General features: G+C 43.4%; 2 protein-coding genes across 3 annotated transcripts in view; one reads left to right on the top strand and one right to left on the bottom strand.

Annotated features, from left to right (window-relative positions):
- Positions 1–17,525, bottom strand: part of LOC6609480 (putative polypeptide N-acetylgalactosaminyltransferase 9) — a 66,286-nt gene that overhangs the window by 21,751 nt on the left and 27,010 nt on the right. For both annotated transcript variants that reach the window (XM_032717099.1, XM_002034129.2), the window contains exons 3-6: positions 15,254–16,024; positions 8,951–9,319; positions 8,725–8,889; positions 7,740–7,933 (exon numbers count right to left, since the gene is read on the bottom strand). In XM_032717099.1, the coding sequence (XP_032572990.1) occupies positions 7,740–7,933; positions 8,725–8,889; positions 8,951–9,319; positions 15,254–15,644 (1,119 nt within the window). In that variant the 5' untranslated portion in view covers positions 15,645–16,024. The remainder of the gene's footprint in view (positions 1–7,739; positions 7,934–8,724; positions 8,890–8,950; positions 9,320–15,253; positions 16,025–17,525) is intronic.
- LOC6609481 (imaginal disk growth factor 6) lies at positions 1,330–3,349 on the top strand. Its single transcript, XM_032717100.1, has 3 exons — positions 1,330–1,521; positions 1,958–2,533; positions 2,596–3,349. Exons 1-3 carry the CDS (start codon positions 1,392–1,394, stop codon positions 3,246–3,248), a joined length of 1,359 nt encoding a protein of 452 aa, XP_032572991.1. The 5' UTR covers positions 1,330–1,391; the 3' UTR covers positions 3,249–3,349.

The raw sequence follows: 17,525 nt of genomic DNA on the forward strand, positions 1-17,525 counted from the left end.
CTTTTAAGCTGGTAGGTGTAGAAGCCTATTTTTTGTGCGGTAAAATAGTTTGTGACTTTTCTGTAGTTGTCCTCCGTTTTCGTCTGAAGTTTGATTTCATTGATAGTACCTCTTACGAGGGGAATTATATGAAAGCTATCTTTTCCAATAAGGCCAATCAAAGTATTTACAAAACCGCTTGTGCTCTTCTCGCGGATGTATATTGGCGGAGGTTTTGTTTTCTTCGGTTCGATATCAACGGATCCCAGCGGCACGTCCTCAGCGGTATCTACCAGCAAGGCAAATCTGTTGGTATTTGCAGGGGCTACATTTTTGATCAAGGTAGAATTGTCGCGTGTATTTTTCGGCTTGTTTTCCAGATCTGATTTTTCCGGGCTGAGCTTTCGCTTTATTGTAATGTAGCGGTCCATTCCAGTTTGCCAGGTCGACCCAGCTTTTTTGTTTACGTTTTCGTTTAGTTTTGTTGGTAGTGCAGCAGTACCGTTTATTGCTTGCGTTTTTGCTTTCGCTGACTCAGTCAGAGCGTGAGCGGGTGCAGCCGATAACGAGGTAGAGCGGGCTGTCGGTCTGTCTCCAGCTGTTGTTGTTGGAGGTAGCGGAGGTAGCGGGGCTTCTGTCGGAGCTAGGAGAGCGGGGGAGCAGGAGCGCGCTCTTTCTTGATTTGTTGGTAGAATAAGGTTTTTTGGGCTATGGGTTATTGACCGCTCGATGTCTGCGTTTGGGATTGTCGGTGAGACGTAGGAGAAGTACGCGTTGTTGCGTTGAATTGAGAGCCGACGTTCGTCTTGCTCGCGCTGTCGCTGAGCGCGAGTGTCGTTCTGACTCATAGTTTTATAATTTAAGATAACAAATCACTAAATAATTAAGCGATCTTGCATCGCATAGAGCGTCTCTTTCGCTTTCGGATTTTTTATTTAGTTTACTTTTTTTGGCGTTCACTTCACTCAAAACAACCGATTTTGTGCGGAGCTCGGTAAAAACGTCTTCACACTTCGGCGGTCGAAATGTGTCTGCCTATTAAGCTGTCATTGAAAATGAGTGAAGTGTGAAATAAAATTATTAAAATTTTATAGTTTGGTGAGTAGAAAAATAAGCATAAAGAAAGTATATATTTGAAATAAGCAAACATGAGTAGGTATAGACCTTGTCCACCTTATCCACTCTCCACTGTATTTATTTCTAATGATCGCGTCCGAGCTTAGCTTTGTTTATCAGCTCACACTTTGCTCTCAACCCACAACAGCAAAAAAAAAAATAAAAAGAACAACAATGACGACCACGTCTCAACCTTCGACAAGCTGGGATGCGAAGTAAAGCCCCAGTTTCAGTTCCCAGTCGACACTTGAGCGGCGCACAACTCAACGGAATCAAGTGAAATCCGCGTATCAAAGATGATCATTAAAGCCCTAGCGATCGTTTCGCTGTGCCTGGCCAGCATTCAGGCCTCCAAGGTGGGAGCTCCGCAGGTGCCCAAGAAGCACCTGGTCTGCTACTACGATTCCGCCAGCTTCGTCAAGGAAGGTGGGTATAATCCGCGCAAATCATGATTTTAGTTACTTTGTAATATACTTTGCACTCTAAAATATTATATAACCTTCAGTGGAAGTTGCTAATTAGAAAAGGTAAAAAAAGAAAACGAAATCGAAAACAACAACTTGTCTTATCAACAAATACTCGATTTGTTTAGTTTGTTTGCAATTTGGGTCGAGTGTGGAAGCGATAATCGAAAAGTAAATCTTACCGAGACTGGTCGTAAATTTAAAATAATTGGCATAACTAAAAGCTTTTTAATTGCAACAAAAAACGGTGTGCGACAAGAAAGAAGTTTTTATTTATTTTAAAATAGATAACATAAACTATATATTAAATGATGATGATGACACTATTAGACAAAGCCTAGGGTTTTCCCAGTGTGTAAATGCCTCCTCCTAATCTTCGAATCCGCTCTTTAATCTAGGTCTGGGCAAGCTGGTGATCGATGAACTGGAACCGGCTCTGCAATTCTGCGACTATCTGATCTATGGCTACGCCGGAATCGAGCGCGATTCGCACAAGGCGGTGAGTCTGAACCAGCAGTTGGATTTGGATTTGGGCAAGGGACTGTACCGCACGGTGACCCGCTTGAAGCGCAAGTACCCCAATGTCAAGATCCTGCTGAGTGTGGGTGGTGACAAGGACATTGAGCTGGACAAGGATGCCAAGGAGCTGCCCAACAAGTACCTCGAGCTGCTGGAGAGCCCCACAGGTCGCACACGTTTCGTGAACACCGTCTACTCGCTGGTGAAGACCTACGGATTCGATGGCTTGGATGTCGCCTGGCAGTTCCCCAAGAACAAGCCGAAGAAGGTGCACAGTGGAATTGGCAGCCTGTGGAAGGGCTTCAAGAAGGTCTTCTCCGGCGACTCGATCGTCGATGAGAAGTCCGAGGAGCACAAGGAGCAGTTCACCGCTCTGCTCCGTGACGTTAAGAACGCCTTCCGTCCGGACAACCTGCTGCTCTCCACCACTGTTCTGCCCAATGTGAACTCATCCCGTTAGTATTCCCACTCGCAATGTCTAGAGATTTAAATTTTAAAGCGAATTCTATCACCACAGTGTTCTACGACATTCCCGCGGTGGTCAACTATTTGGACTTTGTGAATCTGGGTACCTTCGATTTCTTCACACCCCAGCGTAATCCCGAAGTTGCCGATTATGCCGCACCCATTTATGAACTGAGCGAACGCAATCCCGAGTTCAATGTGGCTGCTCAGGTTAAGTACTGGTTGCGCAACAGCTGTCCCGCCAGCAAGATCAATGTGGGCGTGGCCACCTACGGTCGCCCCTGGAAACTGACCGATGACTCTGGCGACACTGGTGTTCCCCCGGTGAAGGACGTCAAGGACGAGGCTCCAGTGGGTGGAAACACTCAGGTGCCTGGCATTTACAGCTGGCCAGAGGTCTGCGCCCTGCTGCCCAACCAGAACAACGCCTATTCAAAGGGCGCCAATGCTCCGCTGATCAAGGTTCAGGATCCCGCCAAGCGTTTCGGCTCTTATGCCTACAGGGCAGCCGATAAGAAGGGCGACAATGGCATCTGGGTGAGCTTCGAGGATCCCGATACCGCCGCCGATAAGGCCGGCTATGTGCGCACCGAAAATCTGGGTGGAGTCGCGCTATTCGACCTGTCCTACGACGATTTCCGAGGACTCTGCACCAACGAGAAGTACCCCATCCTGAGGGCCGTTAAGTACCGTCTGACCAACTAAATTTGATTTATGTATAACTGACCATGTGAGGAAAATGCTTGATCAAGAAATATTTGTCCCATTTATATTTGTAATGTCATAAAGTGCCCTAGTACACATAATGGTTTCAGTTCAGTTTTGGGTGTCAAAGGAAACATGCTTGGGTTAATTTATATCAGTTATGTGCTACTGTGGAGTTTGGCACACAAAGGCCCATATAATATTCATTTCGAATTTGGCAAATAATTATTGATTCGATACCGAATTCATGTTCCAAATATAAACTTCGCTATCGCATCTTCTTGGTTACGCAATTTTATGTATCGATTGTGCGTTTCAATACAGCAATAATTTCCGACGCGCTGTTCATAAATAACACAATCAGAAGTCCCAGGGGAATATTTAGGCATTCGCTGTGGCTTGTGCGCCAATGCTGTTTATGCTCTGATGAATAGCCGGAATCCAATTGACTTTGACAGAAAATACTTAATCGGCTTCATTATTAAAGCAACCAGAGTGGCTAACACCCACGAGCATCGAGTACCCAGCCCAACAAAGCTGGCAACGAAAGCTCCAAATTGACTGCTCAACATTTGTCATTGAAGCGAAAACGTCGAAAATTTCGCATACGCAGCGTATTACACATTCGGAACTCGTAAGCTATAGCTCTGTGCTATGCACGATTTCACAACTACAACCACTGGCAGACAAAGGCACAAAAAGGCTCTCGAATGGGACCCAACAATCCGAACGAACGAAAGAAATGAAATGAAACGTGATGAGAGCAGCAGCTCTATCTTTAGTCCTTCAACCCCCCCATCCAACCACTTTCCCATTTCACATCATCTCCTGGGGTATTAGAAAGCATTTACCTTTCCCACACAGGCCCCATTTCACATGCACATATATACGGCAGGTTGGAATTGGAACCGACGAGCCACGACGACAGCCTAAACAGTTTTTAAAGCTAAACTTTGCCCACAATTTCCTATTTACGGAAGAGCTTCTATGGAGCGAACATAAAAACTTTACTGTGTAATGGCGGAAGAACAAGGCACTCAACAATCAACAATTTAGCTTAGATGGTTAGATTCTACTTTAAAAAAAATGGATATATAAATGGAGGATATATAATTTTGATATTTTTCGCATTATAATACCTTCTAAACGCTAACGTCAATCAATTTCCAATAAATTTCTAGTTACACCGAAAATTCGACTCACGTTCAGGTTACAGAAGTCCTCCTGTATTTCGGCTCAGATACAAGTAGGGATATACCATATATGGTTATCAAGAGGGAGGAATGGAGAGCGCGTGCTGCGAGGATTTGGCACTTCAGGCATACTCTTCTTTATGTAGATTTGGCCTCTCTATGTACAGTTAAACGCTTTGGCCAACATTGCGTATGAGTGCTCTGTGTGCGTTTGCCTTTGGCTCCTGCAGCACGCATATTGCGCATACGCCCTGGCCACGCTATCAAATAAGTTTTTACTATATCTGCTCCTGCTGCTGCTGCTGATGCTGCCGCTTCTGCTACTCTTTATACTAAAATAATTGGATTAGTATTTCAGCGCCCTTCGCAGAGCAGCCAACTACCTCCCGCCCCCTGGGATCTGCTCTATGAGAATTTGTTTGCACCCGTAGTTTTATTCCAGATTTTTTTCTCGTTGCGGGGATTAGTTTTCACTGCTCTGCCACATAAAAATGTTCGTATATATGGAAGCCTGCGGTGTTCTGCCAACCAAGCGAATTAATTTTCATGTCATGTGCAGTGGTTTCGGGAATATTTAAATTTTTATTTTAAATTGAGTCGCCCAATATGGTAAAAATGAAAAAATACATAACATTTTATTGGATATTAGTATAAAGCTGTGATGTTATCCGACTTTGAATCCGTGGGATGAAAAAAATTATGAATAATATTTCAACGAAAATTCACCACTTAAGAAAGCCTTCGGATATGATTAACTGCGACAGATTTGGCGGAATTTTTCTTTTTAAAATTGGATTTGATTGATTTGCTGGTGGAAAGGGAGGCCATTAGCCGAGCTCACAAGCTCCTTTGCCAATCCAATGCGGGGATTTTGCGATGGAATATAAAAATATATGTATATGCTGGCAGCTGAAAGCAGCACAACTTTTACCTTGCAGCAGCATCAGGATCCGCCAAGGAAATACAAACAAAAGCTGAAGTAGCAACTTTGAGTGCAGGGGAAATGGCACTGGCCATAACGAATATGTATTTTTGATTCCCCATGCTAGTCTGATTATTGTTGCTGTTGCTGTTGCTTCACTGCTGCTGGCAACTCGTAACAAGTTAAGCAACTTTGGACAGACATCAGAAGTTGCTGGAAGGATTTTCGTTCAGGCAGCTTTGGGACTGTCAACATCTGTGCCCGTCGGCAGCCGAAAATCCCTTGAAAGGGGGTTGGAGTTTATATCGCCAGCAGTTGAGCTTTGTTTGTGCCACCTGGCGTGGCATAGCTCAAATAGATATTAGAAATTAGCAATCGGTTGAGAGCATAGCTTAAACATTTTCTTGTCGCAGCCACTTTAACCTACATTTTAACGCAACAACTCTTCACTTTTCGTGTGCAGGAGAAGGAAAATGGAAAATTCTCCGCGTTGCCCATTATCTTCTCCCTCGGAAAAGCACACACACACACACAATCATACACACCGGTCCACCGGTTCCGCCGGTCGGTCGGCAAATTGCCAATGTTGCTGCAGACGGGAAATGCTTTACTTGATTTAGCTGCTAAGTGCAACTTGAGGCGAGGATGGAGACAGAATTTACCACGCCGCATGCTGCCAGGAAGCAGCAACAATTCCGGCCTGCGCTGGGATTTTTCGGCAACAATCCTGCCATAAATCCCCCTGGCGCTTGTAAAAACAATTATGCCAGATATTTACGCCGCAAAACGGCGATGCAACAGCAACTGAAACTGAAACGAAGGAACCGACGACGAAAATTTTCTGTTAACATTTTTGGCTTTTAATTGCAGTGTCATGGACCGTTTTTTCGCTCCCCTCGCTCCTACTCCTCAGCCATTTGCAATTTGTGGCCTTGCCACAGGCGGCGTATGCGTAATATATCGCCTCCATACGACGGGCATTAAGGCAATTCGCACACAAGAATCAAGGTAGAGCACGGTGTAATTATGAACTTTTAATTAAAGCGTTAAACAAATAGTAAATTGAAACGGCCTGCATTTCTCGTTGTCATTTGCCTCGCTATGTATGCCAGGTGAAAAGCGGAAAACGGCTTTGGCAAGCAGCAGGACTTTCACCCGCTTTTACACATGCGGCAGCAGCTATCGACGGATCTGAAAACCCATCGACAGTTTCGAATGGCCATTTGTGAAGCTCCTTTTGCCCCCTTCAACAAGCGCGGGAGTATCTAATTGCTTGTCAGTGTATGGGAAAAGTTTGTACGTGTTGGGCACAGGCGCTCATAAAATAAGAAAATGCTCTGTGAAAAAGTTGAAGGGATAGATAGAGAAGGTGGAAAACTCATTTAAACTTTTCAAATTAAATTAAATTATATACATACATTATTATATTCTTCATACATACAATATCGACAGTTATTGTATAGTTTCGCAACAATTTATGTAATCAATTAATTCTCTACCGTTAAGTTTAGTCATCAAATTTAATGATTGTCCGCGAAGGACAGTTTTAAATTAATATATCCAAAAAAAAAAAAAAAAAAAAAAAAATTTAAACTTTTAAGGAAGTGCAAAAACCCTGGGACAATTCAAATATTCATTCATCGTATGGAAATTCAAAAGAACAGTTTTTACTCGTTAGTATTCAGGTATTTACTTCACTTTAATGCTATCCATATATCCCATTATTCTTATTTAGCCAAGAAATAGGGCACATAGACCTTAAGAACGCTCTGTTTTACGGTTATAGCCTTTATAGCTCTTTAAAAATTCCGGAATGCTTTACGGCTATTCGCCACTATCCGCCCGTATACATACATAACTAAGCAAGGCTATAACTTTTCCACTAACTTCGGACCAACTAGAGTATGAATTTGCAAGCTCATCTGCGCGAGGGAAACGACTCTTAGTTCTAATAGCTCATATTGCGAACGACACTTTTGTGGCCTGTACGTGAGAATGGGTGTTTGTTTCCGTTTCCCACTTTGCCGTTGGTATGTGAATGTGTGTTTGTATTGACAGCCGCATTCCCTTTTCACGGCAAACATTCCGTTTTTGTAGTCACGTTCGAGCGCTTTAAGCGGCTTCATGTTTTTGGCATTCCGATGGGAAAAACTGCCCGAATGGAGTTAGAAAGCAAAGTTTGGAGGATATGGCTATAACCCTGGCAACGTAAAACAAACATAACTAAAAGCAAACATTGCGGTATAAATGGTCATGTATGTTTAAGTCAACCGCACAAAAACCGCTCATTCCATCCATGGTGCCTAATATCCTTTTTACACAGCAAGAAATTATAGCTGAACGGGTAAAATTGTTAAAGCTCTAAAATTCACTTACATTGTGGCGCTTCCTCTCACGTTCGGGAACCGGATGCCAGCTGAACTGAAGGTTCCAATCGAATCCTCCGACATTAACTCCTCCAGAATCGCGATAGTGGTACTCCAGGGTCTCGTCGCTAATGACATCAATAACAGGACACACGACAGTGGTGGAATTACGTGCGATTCGGTCCAAAAGCGGTTCAAGCCATCCTGCGAAACGATACCGTTTAATATTAAATCATAAATCATCATAGAGGGATCAAAATAATATGGAAAAAATTTTCGTTTGCAGTCTGGTTTAATTGCTTTTTTCCATCCATCAACGAAAGAGAAAAATGTATTTCACTTTGTGCTGATTTTGTTTACTTTTCGGCAATCATCTGTCAACTTTCCCAATAAACTAAATTGATTGCATTTTTCGTAGCTCTATGCTTTGTCTTTTGGCATCAGCTTAATAAAAGGAGAAAATGAGAGACAAAAATGGTAACAGAGTCGGTCTAATGCCGCAGATTAAGTGATTTTTCTAGAGCTAGGCATTCTTGTTTTATTGGCATTGTGTGCGTCCCAACGGATTTCCTTTGATGGCCATCAAAATTGAGCAAAGGCAAAGAGCAGTATACTCGACATTAACCGAGAAACGACGTGAATCAGTTGGGAAATGGACAAATCTCAGCTAACAAAAACGATTGTTAGAAAAAGAATCTTTAACGCGCCACTCAAACTTGCCGTTTGAATGTTTAACTCTTAAATTCGGCCGAACGCTGTCATATATTTACATATATTGCAAATATTTATTTAACCTGAATTTTTTGTGGACCAGCACACTGGCTAACAAAAGTTGGTTAGTCAATTAAGAGCTTAATTTGGGCAATTAGCATATTGACAATATTGCAAATTGAAATGGAAATGCCAAAAAAAGAAAGGTGGAAAAGTTGTGGTCGGAAAAAAGTGCAGTATACTTTTAGGCAGCCGGCATATTTAATTCATTTATTTCAACTCACCTTCGGTGCACTCGCAGTGGGAATCCAAATAGGTGAGAACAGGTGACTTGGCATGGTTGGCACCCAAAATTCGGGCTCGGATCAGACCCTCTCGCTTTTGGCCACGGATTATCTGGACTTTGGGATAGGCGGCAAAGTAATCCTCCAGCTGCCTCTTCAAATGAGCTGTAGTATAGAAATACAATTAGAACTTAAGTAGAATACGGAATGGTCAGTCCAAACTCACGCATATCGCTGTAATCATCAACGAGGATAATCTTCCCTATAAGATGTTCCGGCGACCTATCCAGAACTGAGTGAACTGTTCGCAACAGCACGGTCCAGGCTTCGTTGTGGAAGCAAATGATGACATCGGTCTTTGGCAGATCGGTTAGATAGCGCGCCTCGTCCTTGCACCAGGCATCTCGAGGATCGGGTAGAGTTCGATGAACGGATATGAGATCCGATACATATTGATTGAAGGCGTTTTTGGTCCAGCCATCGTCAACGGCCTTCTTCATCTCCTCGGACATTTCCTTGGGCAGACGCACGGGTTTTCCCAGCTCGCCAGGATTTTCCTCAAAATTCGCCGGCGGATCAATCACTTTTTTGCTATCTGCAAAATAAATAACCGGCAACAGGAAAAATGGTAAGTGTCGGCATTACTTTATATTTTCACCCAAATTGTGAGTCAAAGGTAAACTGAGCACCCGGCAGGATGAAGATAAAGCTCTGTTATGCGTGAAATTTACGACAAAATACAAGGACAAACACTCAGCTCCTAGGTGCATTGCACATGAAAAGTCGCCATCATCAGAGGAAGCTGCTTCACAGGGTCATGAAAAATCGTTTGCCTTGCAAATTTGCGCATATGTGTGTGAGTGTGACTCTGTTTTCCCAGCCCCGTTTTCCACCCTCTCATGCGAGTCCTGTGCTATCAGTGTTTTTCTCCTTGCTGTGCATTTTATTATTTTGTTATTTGCATTTGCATGGAAATATGAATTCCCTGTTCTCAGCTGCTAACTCCACTCCAGCTTTTCCACCATACAAAGCCACACTCCTCGTGGTCCTGAATCTACATCTGCTTTTTATGCGATTTGTCAACCACAACTGACACTTATTGGGCATCGCCTGAATGCCTGTCTGTGTGCGTGCTTGTTGTCCTTCGGAAAAAGGGACAACATTAATGGAAAATTCTGCGAAGACTTGCTAACACACAACCTGAGTCGCTGCTTGGGGGGGATTACACATTTAATTAAAAGTATTTTGCTTGCCAAAACTCAATTTTATTTAACTTTCAAACGGATTTAAGACGCTTACAGACTTACTTACATGGCGACAAGAGAACGGTACAAATTATTAAGTAATTTAAAGTTTAAAAAATGATCCTTTCAAATATTTTATTTTATCTTTGCACATCATGACTATAAAAGAGGTCTGCGATTTTTATATCTGTTAAGACAAAGGTCTAATGAATTTTACAATGCGAAAATTAAAGATTTTATAGCAACCTATTAAAGTTCGAACCTAAGTTTAACATTAGGTTTTGGAATACGAATTCCAAGCCAAACCGGTTAATTTAAAAACCCATAAGAACCTAACAGAGTTCTCGACGACTCAATGGTCGTGTTAACTGGTTTTCTTCTGGCTAAAATCATCTCCCGATTCGAGCCAAATTAAGAAGCATATTTTTTCTGAACCATCGGACGCATTCTAGACATTCCCAGTGGCCGGCCAACTTTCAGGCATGCAAAAACATTTCAATTACCACAATCATTTCAATTTCAATAAGCATAAAAAAGCTAGCTGGGAAAATAAAAAGCCATAAAAGGCTAGGAAACGAATAAGTGCAAACGGGGGTCGGGGATCCATCGAGGATACCAACCGCATTATGCCACAGAGGGGCCTAACCAAGAGGCCAATCAGCCGACAATAAATTCGCTTGCACAAAAATGGAAAATAAGAGAAAAACCATTAAATTGCCCAGAGGCGGCTGGCTTAAAAGATAGGGGAAGCAGGGGGGCAGTCAGCCCGGCTCATAAATTTTATGATTTGTCGCCGGTTGCCGTTGTTACAACTTCATTGCGAAATATTCACGCGTGCGCCAAGGACTCTAGCTCGGAATATCCTTAGTTCCGGGGGGACTCCTTGTTTGCCCATACCCAAATCCTAACCCACACCACTTCGTAATGAACTTTTTTGCATGCTGGGCTCGCACACGCATCATCATAATAAAAAACAATAAAAAATATATATACCGAGGGCTCGGGGGCGGGACTGTAACTGGATTTTATGCCTTTTATTGATTCACTGTAGCATATTTATGGTCTCTTTCGATATTAATGATTCCGCCCAACAGCGCTGGCGTTCTCTTTCCCACCAATTGTTGTCCCTTTTTGCGTCCGGCGAACCTCGATCGAAATAACCCAATTATGGTCACGCCCTTTGGACAAAGGTGAGTCCTACAAAGATGTATTTTATTTGCAGCACTTCGTTCTTCTATATCGCTATAAATCTCAAGCTGTGTCTGATATGGGTGGACATTATTTGCAGTTCGCCAAAAAGGCACTTCTCTCACATAAAATCTTAATTAATCAATGTGTTTTCTGACGTGTTCTTCAATTATACCCCCTTGAGTTCAGCCTTTTACATTTAATAAATCAAAGTTGACAATTCACTCAGTGTTGCAAACTTACAAACTATTTGCTGTCTTTTTTCTTAAGTATGTCAACATAAATCAATATAAATTGATAGGCGAATTTCTGCCTCTTAAATATTTTTTGAAATAATGCAATCAAAATAGTTGCAAGAAAAACAATGGGCTTAACTTATTCATTTGCATTGTCATAAAATAAATACGATTTTCATATTAACTACTCTTTTTTCTGAAATATTTATTACTCTTAATATATTAAAGTTTATTATAGTTGTAGATTCATTGTAAAGTATCTCTTAAAAAACATGTTTTCTTCTTAGCTTATCCCAATAAAGTTAAGTGATAATTGATCAATCAGTTGTCAACTTTTTCCGTACGACATTGGTACACCAATTCACCTTCAACTTTCCTGCGTTTGGCAAATCGAACAATTTTTTTTGCCGGTCCTGTTGGCTGTTCAGCGCGGCGTATGCGTTATATTTTCATGCCATACAAGATAGATTCGAGTGCAGGAGCGGCGGTAGGGTATTTGCAGGGGGGGAGGAAATTTGGTGGGGTGTGTGGCAAGACAAAAGGAGACCATCGCAGCGAGCAGAGCTCGAGGGACACGCCTGAGCGTGACAGGAAGCTATAAATGTTTTGTTATAGACAGCGACAGCAGGTGGAAAATGGGGGCTGTACGGATATATAACGAAGAGGAAGGGGTCGTGGCCACATGACAAATGCTATCGTGTGTGTGTGTGAGTGTGTGGAGAAAGGGAAAGTGACGTATCGGGTGTTTTGCCTGCGTGCCTGCGTTTCATCATCATGTTTTCCGCATAAAAGTAACATAATATGCCAAAGTACCGTTATTTCGCCTAATGCCGAGGGATTTTCCGAAAGGGATACGTTTAGATATTGGGTGTGCGTGTGCGGGTGTGTGTGTGTGTGGGCCTTAAATAGCAATAGACATGCGAAGAACATGAAACAAATCAAGAACTGGGATTAGCATTGATTAAAAGCAACGGGGGAAGACGCACAGGCACAGGCTCAAATCAATCTGGCCCAAAAGGGGGCGTGACCACACTGCCGTGTATATATAAAATCATTATCGCTGCTAAATTGTAAAAACAAGAATTATGCATATATGAGAAGCAGAACGAACAACAAAAAAAAACTAAAAAAAAAAAAAAAGGCGATCGGGAGGTAAAAGGTGGCCAGGGAAAACGGGCCAACGATCAAGATAACATGGCCAGAAGGCTGGTTCCCTTGGTGCATTATATGTATGGTATGGGGTCCGATATGCCGGGATGCGCAGGGAGGGGTATGTTGGGGGTTAGTAGTTGCCTCAAGAACCCGATGCGAGCGCGCGATAAACGTCGTGTTGCAGCCACTCGCAACCTCTTTCCATTTTAGCCATTTCGGTGGTGGTAACGCGCCCCAAGGCCAAAGCCAATAAGTACAACAACACTAATTACCAGCTATGAACACAGAACCGAGAAACTTTAAGGCCCAGCAAGATCCCCCCAATGAAGCAGTATGCCACAGTGGTCACCTTCAATAGCCCCCCATGGGGAGCAACTTAAAGTTATGGCCCTCGAAAGAATGATCTATTTCCAGACCATAACCCCATTCTTAGTTGATCCACATGCAAAGTTGTAAAACGATCTAGGCTCTAGATCTAGAAGAGATGTCTGAAGCACTTTGCTTGTCTTTCAGAGCCATAAACCAAAGTTAATGGCTTGCTTTCAGAAGAGTCTTTACAGATTCAGATAGGTGAAATGGGTTCCGTCAAATGCAAAACATCACAATCAAGCTTTATTATAGACACCATTAGACACATTCCATTATATCAGGTGTGTAATAAAACGTGTTGATTAGCTTGTTTTAGTAGAATCTTAAAGTTCCGTTGGGAACTTGTTTCGATTTTGTTAGATGAGTAACGTTTTTGCGTAAGCTCAGCTCTGTAATTATCTCTAATACATTGATTAAAGCTAATTAGTATGAAATTTATGAGCAGTACGCATTGCTAATAAAAGACACCGAAAATACGATATTCTAATCATCGAAACTTATCAGGGATATAAACACAATCAGATTTTTACGCCGTACAATATACATTTCATTAGATAAATGCGATAATAGCGATTGGTGCGTGTTTTCGGCCAATTCAATTATTAACTTTTAGGAAAACCTTTGGCATGGTCGTAAAACCCCATCTAGATTTTCTCTGTCTTAAATTACCGTATTGGCTTCACTGTGCCTGAAAATCAATAGTTCGCCCTGTGCGAGCCCTTTTCCTGGGAGTGTTGGTAAACGTTTGTAGGCTTGCACACAATTTTGACGCCATGGGGCAGCTGCTGATGCCTCCGATGTTGCGGATCTGCCGACTTGCTGCCCAGGATCGGGGTCCAACTTGTAGCTTTGCCACCTCAACGCTGATGAGCAGATGCAGCACCACGACGGAGAGGATGATGATAATGACGAAGGGGCATGGAATGGGCATGGATGATGATGACGAAGCAGCAAGGAGCGAGGAGCGAGAGATGCAAACATGATATGCGAAATTGCAAATACGTGCATTGTCTGCCAGGGAGACTAGATCTCCCAGCTGAGCTCCTCCATCACCCGTATCCCCTTTCGCCCAACCGAGCGACCACATGCTGATGCAATCTTAAATGCTTGTTCCACATGCGAGGCAATAGATGAAGGAGGGTCTTCGGTACAGGAAGCTACAAGCTACGGACCCCGTCGCCTAGGCCCCATCCAATTCCCATAGCCCATTTGGATCTGGTCGCAGCCCCTTCCCGCCTCGAAATTCATGGCTGGTTGGCTTTGGTCTGGCTTCATTGATTTGCCTGGGCGACCAGTCAAGTGTCCATTGAGTAAAATCCCAGGGCCAGCTCCTAAGCCTTGACTTGATTAGTAAGTAACATTATTTTTTGCTCCCCGCCAAATGCTTAATGCGAATATCTATCTCGTCGGAGCCCCCGCTCTGGATTCCCTCGCCCTGACATTGAAAATGCTGTTTGGCAGCAATTCCAAGTTGTTAAGTGCTGCATGTTGTTGTCCGGGCTGTTCGGATTGTTAGTGTGCGCCGCTGGCATCATCGACATTGTTGTAAAACTTGTTAGAAATTTTCTTAAAGGCACAAAGGCGGTGGCCAAAAGAAGGAAGTGTGACAGCAGCAAGTTTTCCTCGCAGCGCAGGGGGGAAAGCTCTCGGGTTGTGGAGCGGGGGGAATGGCGAACACAGGAAAGCAATATGTGTTATTATCCCCGGTTTGGTACGCTTCTTTCAGCATCTTGTATCGAAACGGGCTAGTGACCCAAAATGCAATCTCCCAAACAAGGATTGAGGATGTGTGACCGTAAAAAAACGAGCTGGAAAACTCAGAGCGTGGGGGAAAATGGGTGGAAAAGAGGAGGAGATCTCGCCTGCGTGTGCATTGAATTGATGGGAATTAGTTGCAAGCGATTGCGTGGAAATGAAGTGCAAAAAACTCCACTCGTGGATGCAAAACGGGGGCGGGAGCCTTGGACGAGGAAAAATAGAATCTCTGGCGTCGATAACAAGACCGGAAAAATTCAGCTGAATAGTTTGGCGAGCAGCGGGTGAAATCGCAGGGATCTGAGTCGGAAATAAATGTGCAACTGATTTCAATATAAATGCTTATTGTTGAGCACAGAACAGAGGGATTCCGATATGCAAAGTGCAATGGGCACTAATGGTCCGAGAATGCGGGATATCCTGCGAATCCCTCAATAAATATTTTTGGAAAATAAGAATAGCCTGGCTGGCTTATTGTATAAGTTTCTGTTATATTTCAAGGTAGATTTTGTACGACAAACTCTTACATAAAGTATTCTTACTATAAACAGGGCAAAAAATGTTGTTAAAAACAGCTAGACTCACATTCTTGTGGCTTCTTCTTTGGCTGTTCGGCCGCCTTCTTCCGCATCCTTTCCGCCTGTAGGTCGGTCTTATGTTTTCCCACAGTGGGTGGGATGTCGGCCTCATCGTGCGCCTGCTTCTGGCGACCTCCGCCAATGACATTCCCATTGATGCCAAAGTCCTCGCCGGCAGGCTCGTTTCTCAGAGCCAAGGCAATGGGATCACCCAGTCCTCCGGCTCCGCCGCCCACTCCGGGAGCACTGCCTCCTCCACTGGCACCAGCCCCCTCCTGGGCGGCTCTACGCCGAGTGTCGTCCGTATAGACCAGAAAGGCAATGCAGAACCAAATGGCCAGGGCGAAGGCCACCAGCTTCACAATCGTCGTGGAACGTCGCCGCCAGATGAAGGCCATCTTTGGTTTCTGGATTTGTGGTCTCAACCGGTGCTGCTGATGGAGATGTTGATTGTAACCCAGAAGGTGCTAATGGAAGCCGGTTCCGAATATCTCTACTTTTAGAGCGATTTGAGCTTTCACTTAGTTAGAGTACAAGACGTTGGACGACAACATTGCGTATACGCAACATTAATCAAAGCCTGGCAATGATTTATGATGCAGGATATGTTTTTCTCGCTTGCAATCGTTTGTTATGGTTTTTGCCTCCTTCTGATATGCGTTGTCTTCTTGGAAGATTGCGTCTATGTTATCTAGCAGTCTCTGCAGTTAATCGGTTCGAAGCGCCTGGATATGTGTAAACGAAAAACTATCAGAACGTATGAATCCTTGGGAAGAGCCTGTGAACGAGAGATGCAAAAATGTTCATCAGGTGGCGATTCAATTTTAAAGAGCACCACAGCCCTCAAGGGCTGGTGAATGCAATTAATTTATATGACATTAAGCTATTAAATTGAAACGCACGTCAGGTAATTGAGTCATTAACGATAATATTGATTTTGGATTTCTGCTGATGATGCCGCAACTTTATCTTCGCCTTACGACGCCGCATCTGCTGCTGCATTTTGCAATTAAGCTCAAAGCTAGAACCAGCCCTCGATCTCCGGCCTCGTCGTAAACATAAAGCGACGGCCAACATGCAACTAATGTCAATATTATATAATTGCAGCAAAAACCGCATCAGAACTTTGTACCGATCCGCAGAGTCCAACGAGCCCCGTACCCCGTGCACCTGTCCACTTGCCACTTGAGTGGCTGCCAGGTAAATGACATGGACACGCCACTTGAGCCCCAAGCCAACGAATCAGAACGAGACAGAGGTGGACCTACACAGCAGTGGAGTCCATGTCCGAAACAGACCAGCATGGTCAATATGCTGGGAAAATTGCACCTAAATTAAGCATTAATTAGGGCGTTTTCGCAACAACAAAATATTCTTATCTGGGACAGTTATAAGCATAAATAAATTATGCCACACTATTATGCATGATAACAAACAGAAATAAGTTCGATCTGCAAAAGTTAGACCATCAGCAGCAGAGATACATTCGGCCCTTTTGAGTGCATGATTTTTCCCAGTGTACTGTGGAGTGTGGTAAGGTGAGGAGCCGCAGCTCAAGTGGTTGGCCCACAGAGAGTAAAGTTGCGTGTCAGGTTGGTGCAGTGCATCCAGCAAGCAGAAGAAGAAGCAGCAGCGGCGGCATAAGCGCCATCATACGCAGCAAACAAGAAGTTGTGGTTCTTTCGCCTGCTAACCGCAGTTGAATACCCTTCGATGCTAATCCAATTAGCGAATGCGCTTCTCCGCCCGCGGAGTGGATTATGTGAATGGCGAATGGTAAAGGTTGCGTTTGATATTGTTTTCAATTGAATTAGTGCCAGGATTATATCAACGACTCTGGTCAGCCAGTTCGAGCAATGTTTGTTTTCCAGTTTTCCAGCATTTAAGTCTCTTTTCTATTCGGAGTTTTCGTTGCTGTATGCATTTGATTTCCTTGCTGAGGTCACAATAAACCATCTAAATATAAAAATCGATAAATAAACAAGTACCTGATATGGAGCGATTTATGTGGGAAATCCAGTCATACGTTATTCTAGAGACACATTTATCAGATATTGACTGCAATAGAACGAAGTAACTAGAAGCCAAAACTTTTTGCAACGTGTAAGCCCAGTAGCGAAACTAATTTACTATAGCCTCGAGCGAGCAGTCTATTAAGGAAAATGTGTATATATAGGGAGAATGAAAACTAATAAACATTAGTCGAGCCCTTGATCGGCACTCATTCAAGGCTTCTTGACCACCGTGACGGACCGAGACTGCAGTTCTGTGCCCTAAGT

The sequence above is a fragment of the Drosophila sechellia genome, chromosome 2R (genome assembly GCF_004382195.2).
Source record: "Drosophila sechellia strain sech25 chromosome 2R, ASM438219v1, whole genome shotgun sequence".
Taxonomy (NCBI): domain Eukaryota; kingdom Metazoa; phylum Arthropoda; class Insecta; order Diptera; family Drosophilidae; genus Drosophila; species Drosophila sechellia.

What these genes read in the sequence shown, in the direction of transcription:
- LOC6609481 (XM_032717100.1), top strand. Translation starts at nt 1,392, where the DNA reads ATGATCATTAAAGCCCTAGCGATCGTTTCGCTGTGCCTGGCCAGCATT. An exon ending in CGCCAGCTTCGTCAAGGAAG is followed by an intron (nt 1,522 to 1,957) that starts GTGGGTATAATC and finishes TCTTTAATCTAG; the next exon opens with GTCTGGGCAAGCTGGTGATC. An exon ending in GCCCAATGTGAACTCATCCC is followed by an intron (nt 2,534 to 2,595) that starts GTTAGTATTCCC and finishes CTATCACCACAG; the next exon opens with TGTTCTACGACATTCCCGCG.